Source organism: Rasamsonia emersonii (genome assembly GCF_000968595.1).
Source record: "Rasamsonia emersonii CBS 393.64 chromosome Unknown ctg1118621760074, whole genome shotgun sequence".
NCBI lineage: Eukaryota > Fungi > Ascomycota > Eurotiomycetes > Eurotiales > Trichocomaceae > Rasamsonia > Rasamsonia emersonii.
The window spans coordinates 88,046-104,678 of record NW_013563213.1 but is presented as its reverse complement, the minus strand read 5'-3'; the positions used below and the strand labels follow the sequence as shown (position 1 = coordinate 104,678).

The 16,633-nt window shown below is 48.5% G+C and overlaps 4 protein-coding genes across 4 annotated transcripts; 3 read left to right on the top strand and 1 right to left on the bottom strand.

The window, feature by feature from the left end:
* Positions 1–1,120: 1,120 nt before the first annotated feature.
* On the bottom strand, positions 1,121–1,712 carry T310_3656 (uncharacterized protein; the record flags this gene model as incomplete). The annotated part of the gene is made up of 2 exons (XM_013473484.1): positions 1,121–1,499; positions 1,555–1,712. 2 exons carry the CDS (start codon positions 1,710–1,712, stop codon positions 1,121–1,123), a joined length of 537 nt encoding a protein of 178 aa, XP_013328938.1.
* Positions 1,713–4,795: 3,083 nt separating this feature from the next.
* T310_3655 (Alpha,alpha-trehalose-phosphate synthase (UDP-forming)) lies at positions 4,796–6,356 on the top strand (the record flags this gene model as incomplete). The annotated part of the gene is made up of 4 exons (XM_013473483.1): positions 4,796–5,090; positions 5,160–5,529; positions 5,584–5,954; positions 6,010–6,356. 4 exons carry the CDS (start codon positions 4,796–4,798, stop codon positions 6,354–6,356), a joined length of 1,383 nt encoding a protein of 460 aa, XP_013328937.1.
* Positions 6,357–9,610: 3,254 nt separating this feature from the next.
* Positions 9,611–11,607, top strand: T310_3654 (Amino acid permease; the record flags this gene model as incomplete). Its single annotated transcript, XM_013473482.1, has 8 exons — positions 9,611–9,779; positions 9,891–9,948; positions 9,999–10,125; positions 10,179–10,336; positions 10,442–10,570; positions 10,620–10,714; positions 10,771–11,142; positions 11,204–11,607. The coding sequence occupies 8 exons, from the start codon at positions 9,611–9,613 to the stop codon at positions 11,605–11,607; spliced, it is 1,512 nt and encodes a 503-aa protein (XP_013328936.1).
* A 664-nt stretch (positions 11,608–12,271) lies between these two features.
* Positions 12,272–13,845, top strand: T310_3653 (uncharacterized protein; the record flags this gene model as incomplete). Its single annotated transcript, XM_013473481.1, has 11 exons — positions 12,272–12,411; positions 12,466–12,551; positions 12,608–12,656; positions 12,711–12,792; positions 12,844–12,865; positions 12,913–12,993; positions 13,042–13,141; positions 13,186–13,236; positions 13,293–13,359; positions 13,419–13,605; positions 13,661–13,845. The coding sequence occupies 11 exons, from the start codon at positions 12,272–12,274 to the stop codon at positions 13,843–13,845; spliced, it is 1,050 nt and encodes a 349-aa protein (XP_013328935.1).
* Between the last annotated feature and the right edge of the window lie 2,788 nt (positions 13,846–16,633).

Sequence of the window (16,633 nt, the reverse complement as noted above, 5' to 3'; positions counted from 1 at the left end):
CAGGGGAGGATGCTGCTGGCCAGGCGGAGAGAGATGGGCGGAGTTGCGATGAAATTAATTTGATTTGTTTTGGGGGTTGTAAACAATGCAATCGCCCGCCAAGCCTGCGATCCCCGGCGACTAAGCGGTTATTCCGGCCATGTCAACTCAAGCCTCAGCCCTACGGAGTATGGCCGTGTCCTTGTTTACCTACTCTTAATGTGATTTCTATTTTTATTCTTTCTGCAACTACTCCGTACAAACTTTGGAATCTATTGTTGTGAGACTGCCTTTTGGTAGGAATCTGGTGGACTCGTTGTGCAGTACACATAGGTCCGTCGTGTTTACTTCGTATTTTCAAAGCGAGATTCTCCGCAAAACAAGCGAAAATAATAGTCAAGAGGAACACCATGGGAGTAGGAACAATGTAACACAACAATAAAAAAAAGTCCTGCCTAGTGGGCTGAAAAAAAGCCCAATTCACTGAGAAGCTGTACAGAAACAATACAGACAGGCAAACCACTCAGAAGTAGGTCTTTCCTTATCATTAGACCATTATCTTTCAATTTGTACAGTACATACAATGGACAGGAAATAAATACCAATTCAAATAGAGACCAATCCACGATACTATTTTCAGCAAGACTTGCAGAATCTGGGGATTCCCCGTCTGATAATTGCGGGTTTTGTGGGCTGGAAATGCTTAGCGGCTGCAGGGTGCAGCGCTAGAGCCGAGTCCGTCGATCTCAGCACTGAAGACCCAGTCCATCTTAGACCTTGCATCTATATTTACCATCGCGAATTCTTTTAAAATGTGGTAGAAGTGGTAGTGGAAAAATCCATTAGATTGTGTAATGTATGCCTCTCTGATGGAAACAATTACTAACTGCTGGCAGGCTGCAGACACAAGCACATATCCAACCCAAAACGAATCCCAACCAACCGATTCCAATGCCCATCCGATATATTACAGGCTCAAGTCCTCAAAGAGCGCCGCTCCTCTCCTGATGCCCAGTGTATCCAGTTGAAAAAAAAAAAGGTCGCTTTCGCGTAATGGTATCATGATGCTCCCGTGTCAACGTATGGCAAAGAACGACACGCCAAAAATGAGAAAAATAAAAGAACGGGTCGATGTCAGCTGCTAGATCTCAGCGTGGTCGACCAGCTCAAAGTCGTCCACGTCGGCAACGTAGCCATTTCCAGGCCCGTCGTCCTTGGACACAAACTCGTATTCCTTGACCAGCTTCTCGGTCACCTTGGTCTCATACTTCTCTACCGCCCTGGAGACAGCCGCGGAGAAAATACTGTTTCCAGATGCGTCATAGGAGTTCAGCGGGTCGTCATCCTCCATCTCCATCACGGCATCTGTTGCGGTGCTCTCGTGGACGGCCTCATCGGCGGACGAGTCGGATGTTCCGCTGCTGAGGGCCTCTTTCACATCGCAACGAAGGCTGAAGCGGGCAGACCGGGCGGCTTCGTTGATGTTCGGCTCCTCCAACCGCTTGCAGGCGCGTTGCCACCTGATGGTGTGTGAGTTGAGTTGGGAGAGTGAGGTGGAGATGAGCCCAGACTTACGCCTTGTAGTGGGTGAAGGGGACCTGCGGACGAGACAAATCGGTATCATACTCGCTCTGATATCGAATTGCCTTCCGGCTGCGAGCACCATATGCCCACTTGGCCTTGTGGTCGTGGTCACGCTTGGCCTCAGTGCCTGACCGACGCAGGTCCGCCATGGTTTCTATGGCAGATGCAACGTGTAGATCGGATCGTTTTCGAATAGTATGCACCTGATAACCAGAGGAGAGCAGATAGAGGGACACCTGGGAAGTATGGTATGTACGTAATAACTAGACCCCAGTTTCAAGCCCAGTTAATAAAGGGGTTGTTGACTCGTGACCGAGTCACCAACGACCTCGGGAGCGCGGGTACCCGGAACGCGTTGTTGGAGCTGGAGCTGATAGCTGATAACGGCAACAGCGTCACAGCCAGACGGGGCAGCAGGAGGGATCTGGAAGCACTGACTCAGAGGGGGGTGTCGAGATCGACCCTCACCAACTCACAGAAGAGAAGAAAGGCAAACATGAGGGCCTGGCCGACTCATGTTATATCTTGTCGACCGGGTGGTTTCGGGAGGGCAGATGAACAACGGCACAGGCGGGCCCTGCGCGTCACAGTTTGGTAGAGGACAGGGGAGAAGCTCGAGCTGCCCTGTCACAGCCCTTGACGCCATCCATGGGACGGTGGCCACGGCGGGACGGGGCCATTAGCAGCCCCGGGGCGTGTTGGAGCTTCGGGTCCCATCTCGGTCGCTCTATCGCTGTGCGTCTTATCGCGGACCTTACTAGGTATGTCTTCCCCCGGGTGAGGCGGCCATTCCCACGGTTACCCGGGAGGGAAGGGATAAACAGAGCTGTTTCCAGACAAACCTCTTCCCGTGATTTCGTCAGACCAGTCAGGTCATCTTTACCTAGGTAGATCCTAGCCGCTGGACGCTGCTCGTGCTCGCAGCTGCAGGTGATGCGATTGAGTCAACAGGGACCTTCTACTAGGCAATCAACTGCCCAGGGGGCTATGATGCGATTATGCGGGGCGCCGGCGCTAACCCAAAGGTCCCTCGAAGCTCCAAAGTACTGGCCATGTGCCAACAACAGATCCTGTCTGAGTCTTGGAGCCTTTGATGTTCCTCTATTACTATGCCGTTACCATTATCGTTGCTAGGAGGAATCTCTCGAGCTGGAGGTCTAGGGTTGTTCTAATTTAGGATGGACAGAGGACCCACAGCCCTCCCCAAGTGGTCATCGCCAATGCGCGTCAGCTGATTCGATCGCCAACATCACCGGCGTCACGGGACAGGACGCCTCGACTTCTGGTTAGCCGCCGCATGCGTCACTGCTGTCGACCAGAATGACGTACAGCATGTGAGTGAGAGTGACTTAGTTTCGACTCATTCTGTGTCATCTGGGGTTTACGGAGTATGAGCGGCACGGTTACCTAGTGTCTGCAAGTTACCTTATTCAGATTAGGACATGTAGGCTGACCATGTACCTGGGCTTCGAGTACGCCTGCCCGTGTTTCCGTATAATGGATCCGGAAAGAAATCTTCGGTTTTCTGAGTATTTTATTTTCTCGAACACTCTACCGTCGAGGGAAGTCTTATCATAGCTTGCCTATGATCTGACTCCACCGTAGTTTCGACCTTTTGACTCAATGCTGATAAGGTACCGGAGCCGATGTCTATAAGCGAACTTGTCTCTAGACTTGCTGCTATATAGTATGTTAGGTAGATTACCGGAGAGATATAATAGTCTAGACATTCGCGCAAGGCTGTAATTGGCGCTGCAGTGCTCCCGCGTGCTCCGTACAGATAGCATAGGTAGGTCGCTTTCCCCGCATCCACTGGGCGCGAACTCTGGAAGAAGCGTACATAGAGCTAGTTCACAGCCATATTCCATCCTGTAACAAGACAGGTTATCTTCCTCGGTCGATCAGACGGTGTTCTCAACCCTTCAGGAGTGCGTTTTGGATCTGCGGAAATATACAGCGTCATTGAGACCAACTTCAACAACGAAGTGGCAGATTCTCTGTGCAGTAGTCAACGACGGCCTCAGGATACTGATGAAAACTGTCATGCTCTTCCTATTGATGCGGCCCGAAGTTCCCTCCACCCAGAAATTGGTAACGGAGATCAGGCAAGTTATTCGAGAAAGACGAAGTACACGACACGTGCCGAAATATATATTTGAGACCCACGGGATTCTAGTATGATCTACCGTTGATGTTTTGTGAGTTCTCCAACCATAAGCCTGTAGACGACGGTTAATCTCAAGGTCGAGTTGCCTGTCAAGGAAATTGTTTCCGGAAAGGTGATCAAGCCAACCGGTACTCACCTGAATCTTCAGTGTCTAGATTTTTACCATCAGTTTGCAGAAGTCGAGAAGTTGGTCGAGCCTCAGAGAAATAGTAGAGCCAAACGATGGAATTGGTTCTGGTTGGAAGAAAAGAGAGGCATCCTATAAAAAGACAGCAAGTGGAACTGGAATTTTATCCTGCGTCCGGGGAGGATCTTCTGGGAGAGTAGATTTGCATGACATGATTGGCGACGCCGCGGGTCGAGGATGGGTCGTCTCTACTGAATATGTATCCTGTCAGTCACACTGATAACGAAGGTAGCATGTCATAAGCCAGGATAGGGCCATCTTTGTTGACTTAGCTGTGTCCTCGCAAATACGGGACGATGAGGACGCATTGAATCTCGTTATGAATTGTTTCCTGTTCATCGCGATGGAGTTCTCATAATGATGTAATCCCAAAGCATCCTCTGAGTTCCTCGCTGACAGTACCCTGGAAAGGCCCAAGTTGAGGACATCTAGAGGGTTTGCCACGGAAGGAACCCTTTTCCATCCAGTGGTTCAAGTTTGATGTCTGGTTCAACCATGCACGGCCTGAAACGTGCAAATTGCCTGGCTAGGGCAGGAAATTTCCCCACATCTACCATATTCACTCCTCCGCGAGATCGTTATGATATCGGTGTAGTGGCTTGTAATTGCTGTTGCCCCTTTGCCATCCTACTTCAACTGACGTAGAACTCGCGGTATGTACGAGCCACACGTGGCTGCAGGCTCTGAGGATGTCTCTTACCATGTCAGCTGCCAGCAATGCAAAATCGACTGGTGTGGAATTCTTTGGGACAATTCCCAGGAGGCGATTCTTACGTCTGTTCTGACCAGTAACTAGCATACGGTCGTGTATTTAACTGCTGAGCGACTGCAGCCGAGGCCTGATTCCGCTTCAGTTGCACCGCACATATCTCGTCGAGATGCCTGTCGGCGAAGGAAATAAGCGCAATCTCATCGTTGTCTCAAACCGTCTGCCGCTCTCGGTCAAACGCGCCGAAGATGGATCGTACCAGTCAAGTTTGTCGAGTGGTGGGCTGGTCACCTCGTTGTCGGGCCTTACCAAAACAACCAGTTTCCGATGGTTTGGATGGCCGGGGCTCAACCCCAAGGAGCCAGCGGAAAAGGAAGAGGTCCGGAGGAGTCTGGAGGCCCATGATGCAATCCCAATCTTCCTCGATGAAGACCTTGCGCACGACCACTACAACGGCTTCTCAAGTAAGAATACAATTTGCCCAGTCTGAAACAATTGTAGTAAGAGCAGTTTACTCACTGGTTGACTGGCAGACTCCATCCTTTGGCCCATCTTGCACTATCAGTCAGGAGTAACGTTCAGCGATGGACCTTGGGCTGCCTACCGCCGTGTCAATGAAATATTCGCCGATGAGATTGCGGAAGCGGCTCAATACGGAGACCTCATCTGGGTGCACGATTATCACCTGATGCTCCTTCCGCAGCTGCTGCGTGAGCGCCTGGCGAAGAAAGGAAAAGCAGCAGCCATAGGGTTCTCATTGCACACGCCCTTTCCAGCTCCAGAGGCGTTTCGCGCGCTTCCTGTTTGCAAGGAGATTCTGGAAGGAATGCTCTCCAGTACTCTTGTCGGATTCCACACCGATAACTACCGAATCAACTTCATCGCGAGCAGCCAGCAGATATTGTGAGTTCTCAGAAGCACCCCCAGTATCACGAGACTTCTCTAATTGTCGGACAGAGGCGCGCAGCCCCAGGATAGCACGGTTCTATACAAAGATCGGCTGGTCAAGACGGATAAATTCGTGGTTGGAATCGATCCACAAAAGTTCGAAGATACGCTCAAAAAGACAGAGGTCCAAGAGCGAATCAAGGAATTGAGCGAGCGATACAAGGATGTCAAGGTCATCCTTGGCGTTGACAGGCTTGACTACATCAAAGGTCTTGTCCAGAAGCTCCACGGATTCGAGCAGTTTCTCAGCGACAATCCGGATTGGGTTGGGAAGGTTGTTCTCATTCAGGTTGCTGTTCCTAGCAGAGAGGATGTCAAAGAGTACCAAGAGCTGGAAACCGAAATAAGCTGTACCGTTGGCAAGATTAATGGCAAATTCAGTACGCTGAATCCACCACTGACCAACCTCATGTGAGTTCTCGCTAATCTCTACAGGCAAACCTGAGTCCACGCCCATCATATACCTCCATCGTTCCATCCCGTTTACCGAGCTGACAGCTTTGTATTCGATTGCCGATGTCTGTCTTCTGACCTCGACTCGAGATGGAATGAATCTCGTAGCCTTCGAGTACGTTGCCTGCCAGGCCGCGAAACACGGGGTTCTTGTGCTTTCGCAATTTACCGGTGCAGCATCGTTCATGGGACAGGGCAGCGTCAACTTTCATCCCGCCAATTTCAAGGAGATTTCCGCAGCTGTACGTAAGGGACTCACCATGTCAGAACAAGAGCGCAAGGAACGGTACGAAAAGCTCCGAGATTTTATAAATACGAACACGAGGTAAGAACCCTACCTTTTGCCAGGCTCACGACATCTCTCTGATATAATGATATAGTGCTCGATGGGGGTCGACATTTGTTGAAGAGCTCTCACGACGTTCAGCATAGACTGAAGTTCATGATTTGATTTCTGTAAATAGAATCTAGCAAGAATATGACGGTCGTATTGCAAAACTAGTCATACTCCATATCACTAAGAGATATAAGAAGCATATATAGCGCATATGGTTAGGAAGCCCACCCAGAGAGTAAATGATAAAAATTGCCTAATATGAGAAACATTGTCTGGTGCAGAGTACGAGCGTGAAGCCTGCCTGGGAAGTAGACTTGAAAGTAGGCAACTTTGATACGCGTACTCAAGTAACATTTCTTTTTCAAACAAGTCGGTCGAAGTGAGACCTGCAGCGCTTGCATTGTGTATTTTGTGGAGATATTCTATAGCTGAAGTCTATCTACATCAGGCAATATCATTTCTGACCTTCAGGGCCCATATATAAGATTCCTTTTGATAGACGAGATATCGTAGTCATTAATGAACTCGATTTCGAGGAGGCAAGGTCCCGTAAATCACCGATTCCTTTGAACGAGTCTGACTCTGGTTCTGCCCTGGTCAAAACAGGCAAACATGGGCGCGAGCCCACGCCTTGCCCTAAGCCGTCACGTCCTCGGGGGCCTCCCAGCAGCACATCCACGTACACAATCACGTCCCAGATCACCAAGACGCGTAGAAATCAACAGACAGACCCTTCCCAGCCTCCCAGATCACTTTCTTTCACTGATCTGGGTGATCTGGCCCTCAAATCGCACAAATCGAAGCCATTCGCTTAATTTTTAGCGTCATCTACAGAGATATAAATACCCCTTTTGTCACCTCTTCAATCGACTCCTTCTCTTGTCTTTCTTCTCTTCACTCACTGAACCTCAATCCACCTGACTTCAACTACCAGAAGTGACTTGACTCAACACATTCATCTTATTCAACCGTGATATACTTCTCCTCCCTCCTCTATGCACTCGTGAATGGACAGTAGCTACTACTGATCTTCTACTGGTTTGATTTAGGATCGAAAACACGTCTACTATCGTCCTCCGTCCTCCTCCCTCCTCTTCCTCCTCCTTCTCCTCCCTCCGAACGTCCTCCTCCTCCTACGAAGGAATCTCCTCCTTCCGCCGAACGAACTTCCACCTTCCTCCGAACGAACTCCGATTGAACAACAAATTGATAACATAACAACAACAATAACAATACAACAACTCTTTCCAAAACCTCCAGTCACCAGATTCAGGACCATGCCCACGAGGAACGCGTACACGAGTGGTGTCCGGACTGTACAGTTAACCCCCGCCCGGCAAGCTTCCACACCTCCGCCACCTGCGTGTTGGCTCAGGGGATGATGGAGCTGTAAGACGCGAAACATCCAGTGACGACGCCGTCTGAGGAGTTTAGCACCGGGTGACCAATGACGTCCTGGAGACGAGGTCCTTGAAGGGGGCCAAAGACTGGGTTATTCAATATGGTTCCTGTTTCTGCCTGGAGTTGGTATGCCTTTGTGTATGCCAGATGGCGGACGTGTAATTTACGCTGCCGGACACCTATCGTGACAAAAATTGGGGCCCCATGATCGCTGGCTGATGATGATCTAATGTGAGAGGACCCAACATTGCGCTTTAGCAATTTGGCAGCCCTCTGACTACCACACCTGGTCTGAGGTCAGCGTCTCATCCGTAATGATATTCTCTATCCTGTCCATCACGTATGTGCCTGTATCTAGTCAAGCAATTAAGAGTCCTTTAAGTAATATCCTTCTCCAATCTTGATACGATGAAGTAATACTTGTGGAGTAACGTGTTGTCAGAGTGTCTGATCTACTATATGTTTGTTGTCGAGTTACAGTTTGTGGATCCATCCCGTCACACTACCTCTTACCTAGGTAGGCAGTAACAGAACTTGTTGACGAAGGTCGGATCATCACACCCTTACTTGTCCGAGAATGAAAATATTAGCTTAATCCAAGTCGAATAACCGTCATGAAAATAATGGCAAACAGATAATATCGATCGACAATCTGCCAGGTATCCCAACACGATTCTGATTAGGGTTACCTAGGCTTTAGGGCCAGGGCTCCAAGCTCCATTCCAGGCTTCAGTTACCGCCTCGCCCACGATTCCTAAATTCTTGCAAAGAACTTATTTATGTGGAAAGCTGCTGGCCATTAGTGCAGAAACATCTTACGTCCAATCTCTTGCCAACATCTTATAGCGACTTCATGGATGTAAACTTTCCGCAAGGGGTGACCCTGAAGAGGAAGAAACAGGGTCAGGTGATAACGACAGCTTCGATGAATTTACGACTTGTGAGCATCGTGTAAGAAATTTACAACGATATTCTCAACGATTGGACGGCAGTAGATAATGGGCGACACCTATAGATGGTCAATAGCTTATCTAGGTAATGTCAGTGGTTTTAGAGAATAAAGAAATCTCTGTATTTTTATATAAATTTTAATAGGTGACTGGTTTTTCAAGATTTTACTTTATTGAGTCAGGCAGGCAATAGTATGCTTTTAGTAGGAGTACTACTTATATATATTCTACATACAAAAAATACGTTACGTTGTACTTTACTATCGTTTCCCCTTTGCGTCCAAAAAAAAAAGGTATTCCTCAGTAGATAGAACTGAGGTATTATTCGCAGAGACCATTCAAAAAAAAAAGAAAACAAGTAAATGTACGGCCTACGCAGCCAGTCTCTAATAATCTCCTCCGCGGCAAGGGCACGCCATCCACGCGGCGGATTGCGAAATCACACCAAGGGCGGAGCAGCCAAGATCCATTCGCCCCATGGGCAAATATGAGCGACTAGTGCGGCTAATCCAGAGACGAATTGGCCTCTCAGCATCTCGTTTCAGGACAAGAAAGTTTTTTCACTCTGATGTCTATATGCGGGTTTCAGAGTTGCTACCAAGGCGTAACTCCCGTCTAGACTCGTCCGTCCTGGCAGGCGGTCGCTCCACAAGGATTGCCATGATGATCACCTACACGATGTAGATGTACCCACTGCAGATGGCGCCATTTTCTCACTTGCTTGATTTGCGCTTGTCAGGAACAAGGGGAGTGGGGGTGTCGTATAAAAAAAAAAGTCTGGGGCTTTAAATTTACGTGTCAATGATCCATCAAACGTCCTGATGCAGGTCTCTGCATGGCTCTCTATAATAATTAATTTCAGTCTTGTTCTGTCTTATTCTAGACAGGGTTTGCCATGGCAGAGAATTATGGGAAGGACGCTCTTACGTTCGACACGTTTCCTTCCAACGATGGAGCTGATAGTCGAAATGGCGTCGAAGACGTGGAGCGCTCAACAAACCCGTATACGGCTCCTCTCCATAGGAAGCTCAAGGCAAGGCATTTACAGATGATCGCCATCGGTGGTAAGGTCTCTCTTCTGTCACTGCGTTGAGTTCAATCGCCTGATGGTCGCCTCCCAGGCATTATCGGACCCGGTTTGCTGGTCGGCTCTGGAAACGCTCTTCACGTGGCAGGACCAGCGGGTATTCTGATCAGCTTCTCTCTGGTTGGGATTATCGTCTTCTTCGTCATGTGCGAACCTCAATTCCATATCGTTCGAGACTTGCGCTCAACTTCGCTAGGCAATCGCTCGGCGAAATGGCCACCATGATTCCCGTGACAGGGTCGTTCACAGAGTACGCGGAGAGATTTATAGACGACTCACTAGCTTTCGCACTGGGATGGGCGTACTGGTATCTCTGGGTCACCGTAAGGATCTGTCTCTTCTGGATTGCTAGGACCAGTTTCGCTCACAGCCTTAGGTCCTGGCAAACGAATACACCTCCATCTCCCTCGTGATAGGCTACTGGACCCAGGCCGTGCCCCTATGGGGCTGGATGCTTATTTTCTGGGTAGTGTTTTTGGGTATTTCTAACCTAGGGGTTCTTGCTTATGGTGAGGTGGAATTCTGGCTGTCTCTGTAAGGGTGCCCGTTGGACTCGTTCAGGAACTACGTGTCGCTAAACTGTCATAGGATTAAAGTCTTGTCTTTAATAGTCTTTTTTATTCTTGCGATTTGCATCAGCGCAGGCGGAATCGGACCGCAGACAATCGGGTTCAAGTACTGGCATAATCCAGGGGCATTTGCCGATTCAATCAATGGGGTCGCAAACACGTTCGTTATCGCGGGTACCCTCTATGCAGGAACAGAGATGTATGTGAAGGCGTCTGGAATTGAGAATTCACGCGGCTGACAGGCCCAGGGTTGGCATCACTGCTGGAGAATCAGCAAATCCCCGAAAGGCAGTTCCCAGAGCAATTCGCCAAGTCTTTTGGCGGATTCTGTTTTTCTACATAGGTAAGTTTACAAGTCTTTCAGCTTTTTATTGCAGCTATCTGACCGCTACTGAACAGGGATGATGTTCTTCATCGGAATTCTTATCCCCTACAATGACGAGCGACTGCTTGGGAAAGGATCGAAAACTGCCAGTTCGCCGTTGACGATTGCGCTTACGGATGCAGGAATTCTGCCTGCTGCGCATCTGATCAACGCATTGATCGTTGTGTCCGTGATTTCAGCAGGTAATAGCTCGCTGTACGTCGCATCGCGAACGATTCTGTTTATGTCCCGCAATGGCAAGGCGCCCCGTTTCCTCGGGCGTACCAACAGAGCTGGCGTCCCCTGGGCTGCCTTGATCTTCTCGAATCTCTTTGCATGCATCGCCTTTCTAGACGTGTCGTCTGGGGCGGGTGTTGTCTACTCGGCCCTCATCACACTGTCCGGAGGTATGAGTCCATTCATATACGAGATAACCGGCTGTTTCGTTCTGACGTTTGAACGCTGCAGTTGCCACATTCATCGTCTGGTCCGTCATCGGAATCTCCCATATCCGCTTCCGTGAAGCCCTTGTTGCGCAGGGCCAGGATCCATCCCTGCTCCCGTACAGAGCAGCGTTCTACCCTTGGGGCACCTACGCCGCCGTTGCAGCAAACATCTTTCTCGTCTTCTTCCAAGGGTATACGGCATTCCTCAGCCCGTTCAGCCCGCAGAACTTCGTGATTAATTATATTTTGTTGCCCGTGTTCGTTTTGTTCGTCGTGGTGTACAAATTCTGGAAGAAGACACGGTGGGTGAAATTGGAGGAGATGGACATCTGGACTGGCAGAAGGGAGTTCCCAACGTCAGAGGAACTGCCTGATAAGAAACCAAGTCGATGGTTAACTAAAGTGAGGGAGATCATTGTTGGATAGATATTTCTAAGATATAACCATTTAGATTTTGCTGTTTGTCGATAATCGGAATAGAAACGAAAGAACAGCGTTCTGCTGTGGTCAGTACTTATCCGAAATTGCCCGAAAAAACCTTAGACCGTTATACTGAATTCTCTCTTGTTTTCTGCTACAGCGCCTTGCGGGGAAGTGGTTATCGTGGGTCCTGGCCCCACGCAATGCCGTAGGGATCGGAGATCGGCTGTTAGCCCTGAGAATGAGATCTACCCCATCAAGCACAGGGATGTTTTCTCCCCGGACACCAATCATAGATACGACGGCACAGGACTTATATCTTCTTCAGAATAGTCCCTGCAGCAGGTTTCAACGCCATCATGGATTTCATCACGAACAAGTTAAGTGTGAGCCTCAGGTTTATATCATTGACCTAGCGTCCACCGCCCAGGACACAGATAAGCATCACATAAAGCAGACTCGTCTTCGGAGGCATGCCCGATAACAATTGCCGGAATACCTGCCGTCTCTTTCTTTCCCCGCATGGCCCTCACTCCCACAGGACTCCAGGACGAGAAATGTGGGACAAATATACAGAATGCGACGGATCAATCCAAGATGAACTTCTCAAGTCTTCGTTCCACCGTCTTCTTGAGTGTATATTCTTTCTGTCTTGAGAACCTTGGAAACGATGGCGATCCCCAAAAAACAGACTGTCGCGTGGCTGGAGAAGCCAAAACCGGACGCGATGCTGGATATCCGTCATGACTTCCCCGTGCCCACTCCCGGTGACGGTGAGGTTCTCATCAAGCTGGAGTATACCGGATTCTGGTGAGATCAGACGTCCTGAAGTGGAGGACAATATCTCTACTGACGGACACGCAGCCACTCAGACGTCCATAATATCCGTGGGGAATTGCCCATGACGACGAATATCCCTGGGCATGAAGGTGTAGGACGAGTGATTCAAGGTTAGGAACTCGTGTTATCCTGTAATGAATGTTGTTCGTTGCTGACACGGTCACAGCTGGACCAAATACACCTGCGGACATAATTGGCAAACGCGTTGGAATCAAGTATATGCCCGCGATCCTCAAAATTCAGTGACGACCAATTCTGACAATTTACAGATGGATATACAATACATGCAAGAACTGCGCCATCTGCAAGATCCGATACACCAATTGCCCCAACCAGAACAACTCGGGAAGAGTGAGTCTAGTCAAGCTATTGTTGAGCAATGACTGACGGTGGTACGGACAGAATGTTCCGGGCACGTTTCAGCGTATGTCAAGATATCATCGTATCGTGGTCTGTACTAAGCGTTACCAGAATACATCGTCTCGCCGGCAGACTTTGTGTCTATTATCCCGGAATCTCTCAAACCAGAGGCTGCCGCTCCCCTGCTATGCGGTACGTGAAGAAAACAAAAGTCAGTGAGAATGGAACTAATGATATCAGCGGGTGTCACCATGATCGGTGCATTAAAGAAACTCGATAAGATCTGCAAGAAAGGAGACTGGGTGGTCATCGTGGGTGCCGGCGGTGGGCTTGGTCATCTGTGAGTGTTTCTCCAAGAATCAGGGACTTGGCTAACCGGAACAGTGGTGTTCAAATAGGAAAGGAGTTGGGATATCGCATTATTGCTGTTGACAGGTGAGCTTATCCCACCATTCGAATGGTGGAACCTACAATTAATTAATGCCGTCTAGCGCAAGCAAGAAGGATATCTGCATGGATTCGGGGGCATCGGCGTTTATAGATTTTACGCAGGGAGACGTACGTTTTATTTATATTCTGCGAGGGGTTATTTGAACTGAAAACTGACATCCATCAAGGCCGTCAAGCAGGTCCAGGATCTGACAGACGGACTTGGCGCACATGCGGTTGTTGTCGTGGTGGGCGTGGAAAATGGCTACCACCTGGGGGTGAAACTCCTCCGACCGACAGGCACTCTGGTCTGCGTCGGGATCCCACGAATGGACTTCCACATTCCGATCTCGCCGCTGGACTGCATCAACAGAGGTATGAGGCAGATGAAGAACTCGAATAGCAGGGCCACTTACTGGAGAATATACAGGCTACAATATCGTCGGAAGCGCGGTTGGAACGGAGGATGAACTGCAGGAGCTCTTGCAGATGGCTGCTGAAGGCCGTGTCTCGACGCACTACGAGGTCTTTGATTTCGAAAAAGCGAACGAAGTCATGGAGAGACTGGCCCGATACGAGGTCAAGGGACGGGTCGTTCTTCGGATTCCAGCTTGAGGGAGCTAGATTATTGGACAGCAGGCATTGGTCTTCCAGGAGACATGCGCGGCGATTAAGCGATCGAGTCTTTGGATGCCGCGCAAGATATGTATAGGTCATTTGTCATGATATAATAATCATTGGCAGAATATAGTATCCATTGTGAAGAGATGAATGAGCACAGAAAGGGAAAAAGAGTGAAAAGTACTGATATAGACAAGAGAGTTATGTATGTACTTCTATCGACCATTTAGCACAGATTGAACACGTCAGGTATTTAAAATGTGCTTACCTAGGATGTGCTGTACATACATGTAGGTAGTTCGGACTTCTAACTATCTGGCGGACGATGATTAGTCATCACCATTCCGCGAGCACGTGGGGCGCTAAATCCCCGCATAACCCAAATGAAGCTAGCGTGACATCGACTATGGTCCAGACCGGCTAGCCCCTTCTTTTCTCTTCTGTGGTCTTCTCGAGAATTTTTTTCTTTTCCCCCAGGTATTTATTCTCCAAATCTGCTCCTTCTTGACTTTCCTTCCTACATATCGCAGACACAAGACATACCAGTCACTGTGCACACGGTATGGCTGCAGTGACGATACCTTGATCCCTCAGATGCGTGTCTAGACCTTGGTGGTCGATTTCTCTGTTTTTGCCTTCTTGCAGGGGCCTTGAGACAGTTTCTGTCAGGCCTGTATCATCTGCACTTCGTCTCTGTCTGATGTGACACTGACTGCAGATGGAATAAATAAATCATCACAATGCTCTCTTCACCTCAATTCCTTCTATATCACGTTTGGCTGGATCATTCCATTCCTTCTTATCCTTTCTCATCTCTACTTAGGTGCATTCGAAGCAAGCAAACCACGGTACGCAATTCCAGCCTCGGCTACGGACAGAGCGAAACAGAACAATGACATTCTGCTCTCTCTGTCATGCATCTCCACAAGTCGAAGCTGTCCTCTAGGTACCTAGAATAAACACGGGAGGCCAATAAGCTTGTGACACTTATGAGCCGTGTGTCACTTGAAAGTCTCCTCCCATATTCCTTGTTGAGATAGAAGTAGTAGGTAGGTAGATGAATTCAATGTGTGGTGGACTACTAGTAGTACGGACTGTATGTACAGCAGCGCTTGAGCTCTTAGCCTCTGCTTAGGCGACGTCGCCATGAAGATTGCACAATTTTTATACTCCAGGTGACCCTTTCATATACCAGTTATCATGACGACGATCGACTTGGCGCAGATAAAAAAGTCGCCCCTAGCTGTCCACTGTCTTGGATGTCCAGCCATATCCGTTGCCCCGGTCTTGCCGCGTCCTCCGCCAGGCTCCTGCGACACGTCCACAATTCCATTGTTCTCCCTAGAGCTACCTAGACAATAATGGATCTGAAGACCGTGATTCCTCCGTTTATCATGACAGTGCCATTTTCTACGCATACGTACCTACCAGTCTTCTGCTACCCTCTCTTCAGAGCTCACAATGTGATTGAAGGCAAACTTGACGCCGATACAGTCCGTGTCCAGGAAAGAACTTGACGGCGAGTTTTACCGCGGTTCGGTGTCAAGGTACAGAATTAGGCGCAAATGAGAGAGCTGAAGATACTCAGGTCCTGGGATTCGTGCCTCGAGCTTCTACTAGAAGACGAAATGACTCTTTCCAGAGTTGAGTTAACTTCCAAGCTCCACTTGATCTCATTGAAATACTAGTCCTGACGAGAAACTGTCATGATGGCAAATAAGAGCCTTCTACTCGTCACCATCGGCAGTCGCACGTCGAGGTTTCAGCTACCGTCAGATCGAGTTGTTACGCCAGTAGATATCGATATCGCCAAATGAGTGAACTGCCCAGACTATCTGCTGGAGAAGATACAGCTCTCGAATGCAGTCACCATATATAATCTGAGATGAATACGAACACTTTGGCTTAGACATATGCAGACGGAGGCATAGGCGGCCAAACCCCAGCTGTGGGGGAATTAAAAAGAAAAAGGAAGAAGGAAACCAGACAGAATGAAGAGATTTATAAGCAAGATTGTTTTGAACAGGTGGATATACTTCGTGGACTTTTCCAGAGTGACAACAGCGTTGGCTATTACGCTTCTCTTGTCGAGTCACATGGCATATCAATCTCTGCCAGTCTGGTTTGATATAGTTTGTCACGTCCACGCCATATATACACATACTGATTAGCTGCAGGATATAAAGTCTAGCCATACAGACCGAGAAACAGCAGCAAAACTACTTGTGTTGCCTTTGAAGATACATATCCTTCGAATGAGCCGAGACATCCGTTTAGGCCCCGGCCCTGGACTAACCCTCAAAACAGACAATTTTTCCGTTGAAGATATACTTTCCTAGGGATCGAGAAGAGAAAATTACGCTACTATATTTCATGAGAATAACCAGTATGCTTTTGCGGGGATCGTGTCAATGCATTATTGTACAGACTGCCAAGATCACCAGCATGCGCTCGGTGAAATTGCATACTCTGATATGACAGACGCTAGAAACGAAAATAGAAAGGTTCAAGTGCCATGTTCGCTTCTCCTTAATTTTCGAATTTCCTCTGCTAAAATCAAACACGAGATTGTTGCGAGTGATACTGCTATTTCTGTATCTCTCGAGATACAAATATAAGAACAACCCCAACACAGTCATAGTCGCAAGAGATCTGGCAGTTTAGTCGAAATCAGCATGTCGAAATAAATATATTTTCGATATATTTAAATTTATCAGAAATCATCTCTAAATACCTCACCAAGTATAATTATTATTATCATTGTTGATGTTGTTGTCTCCCA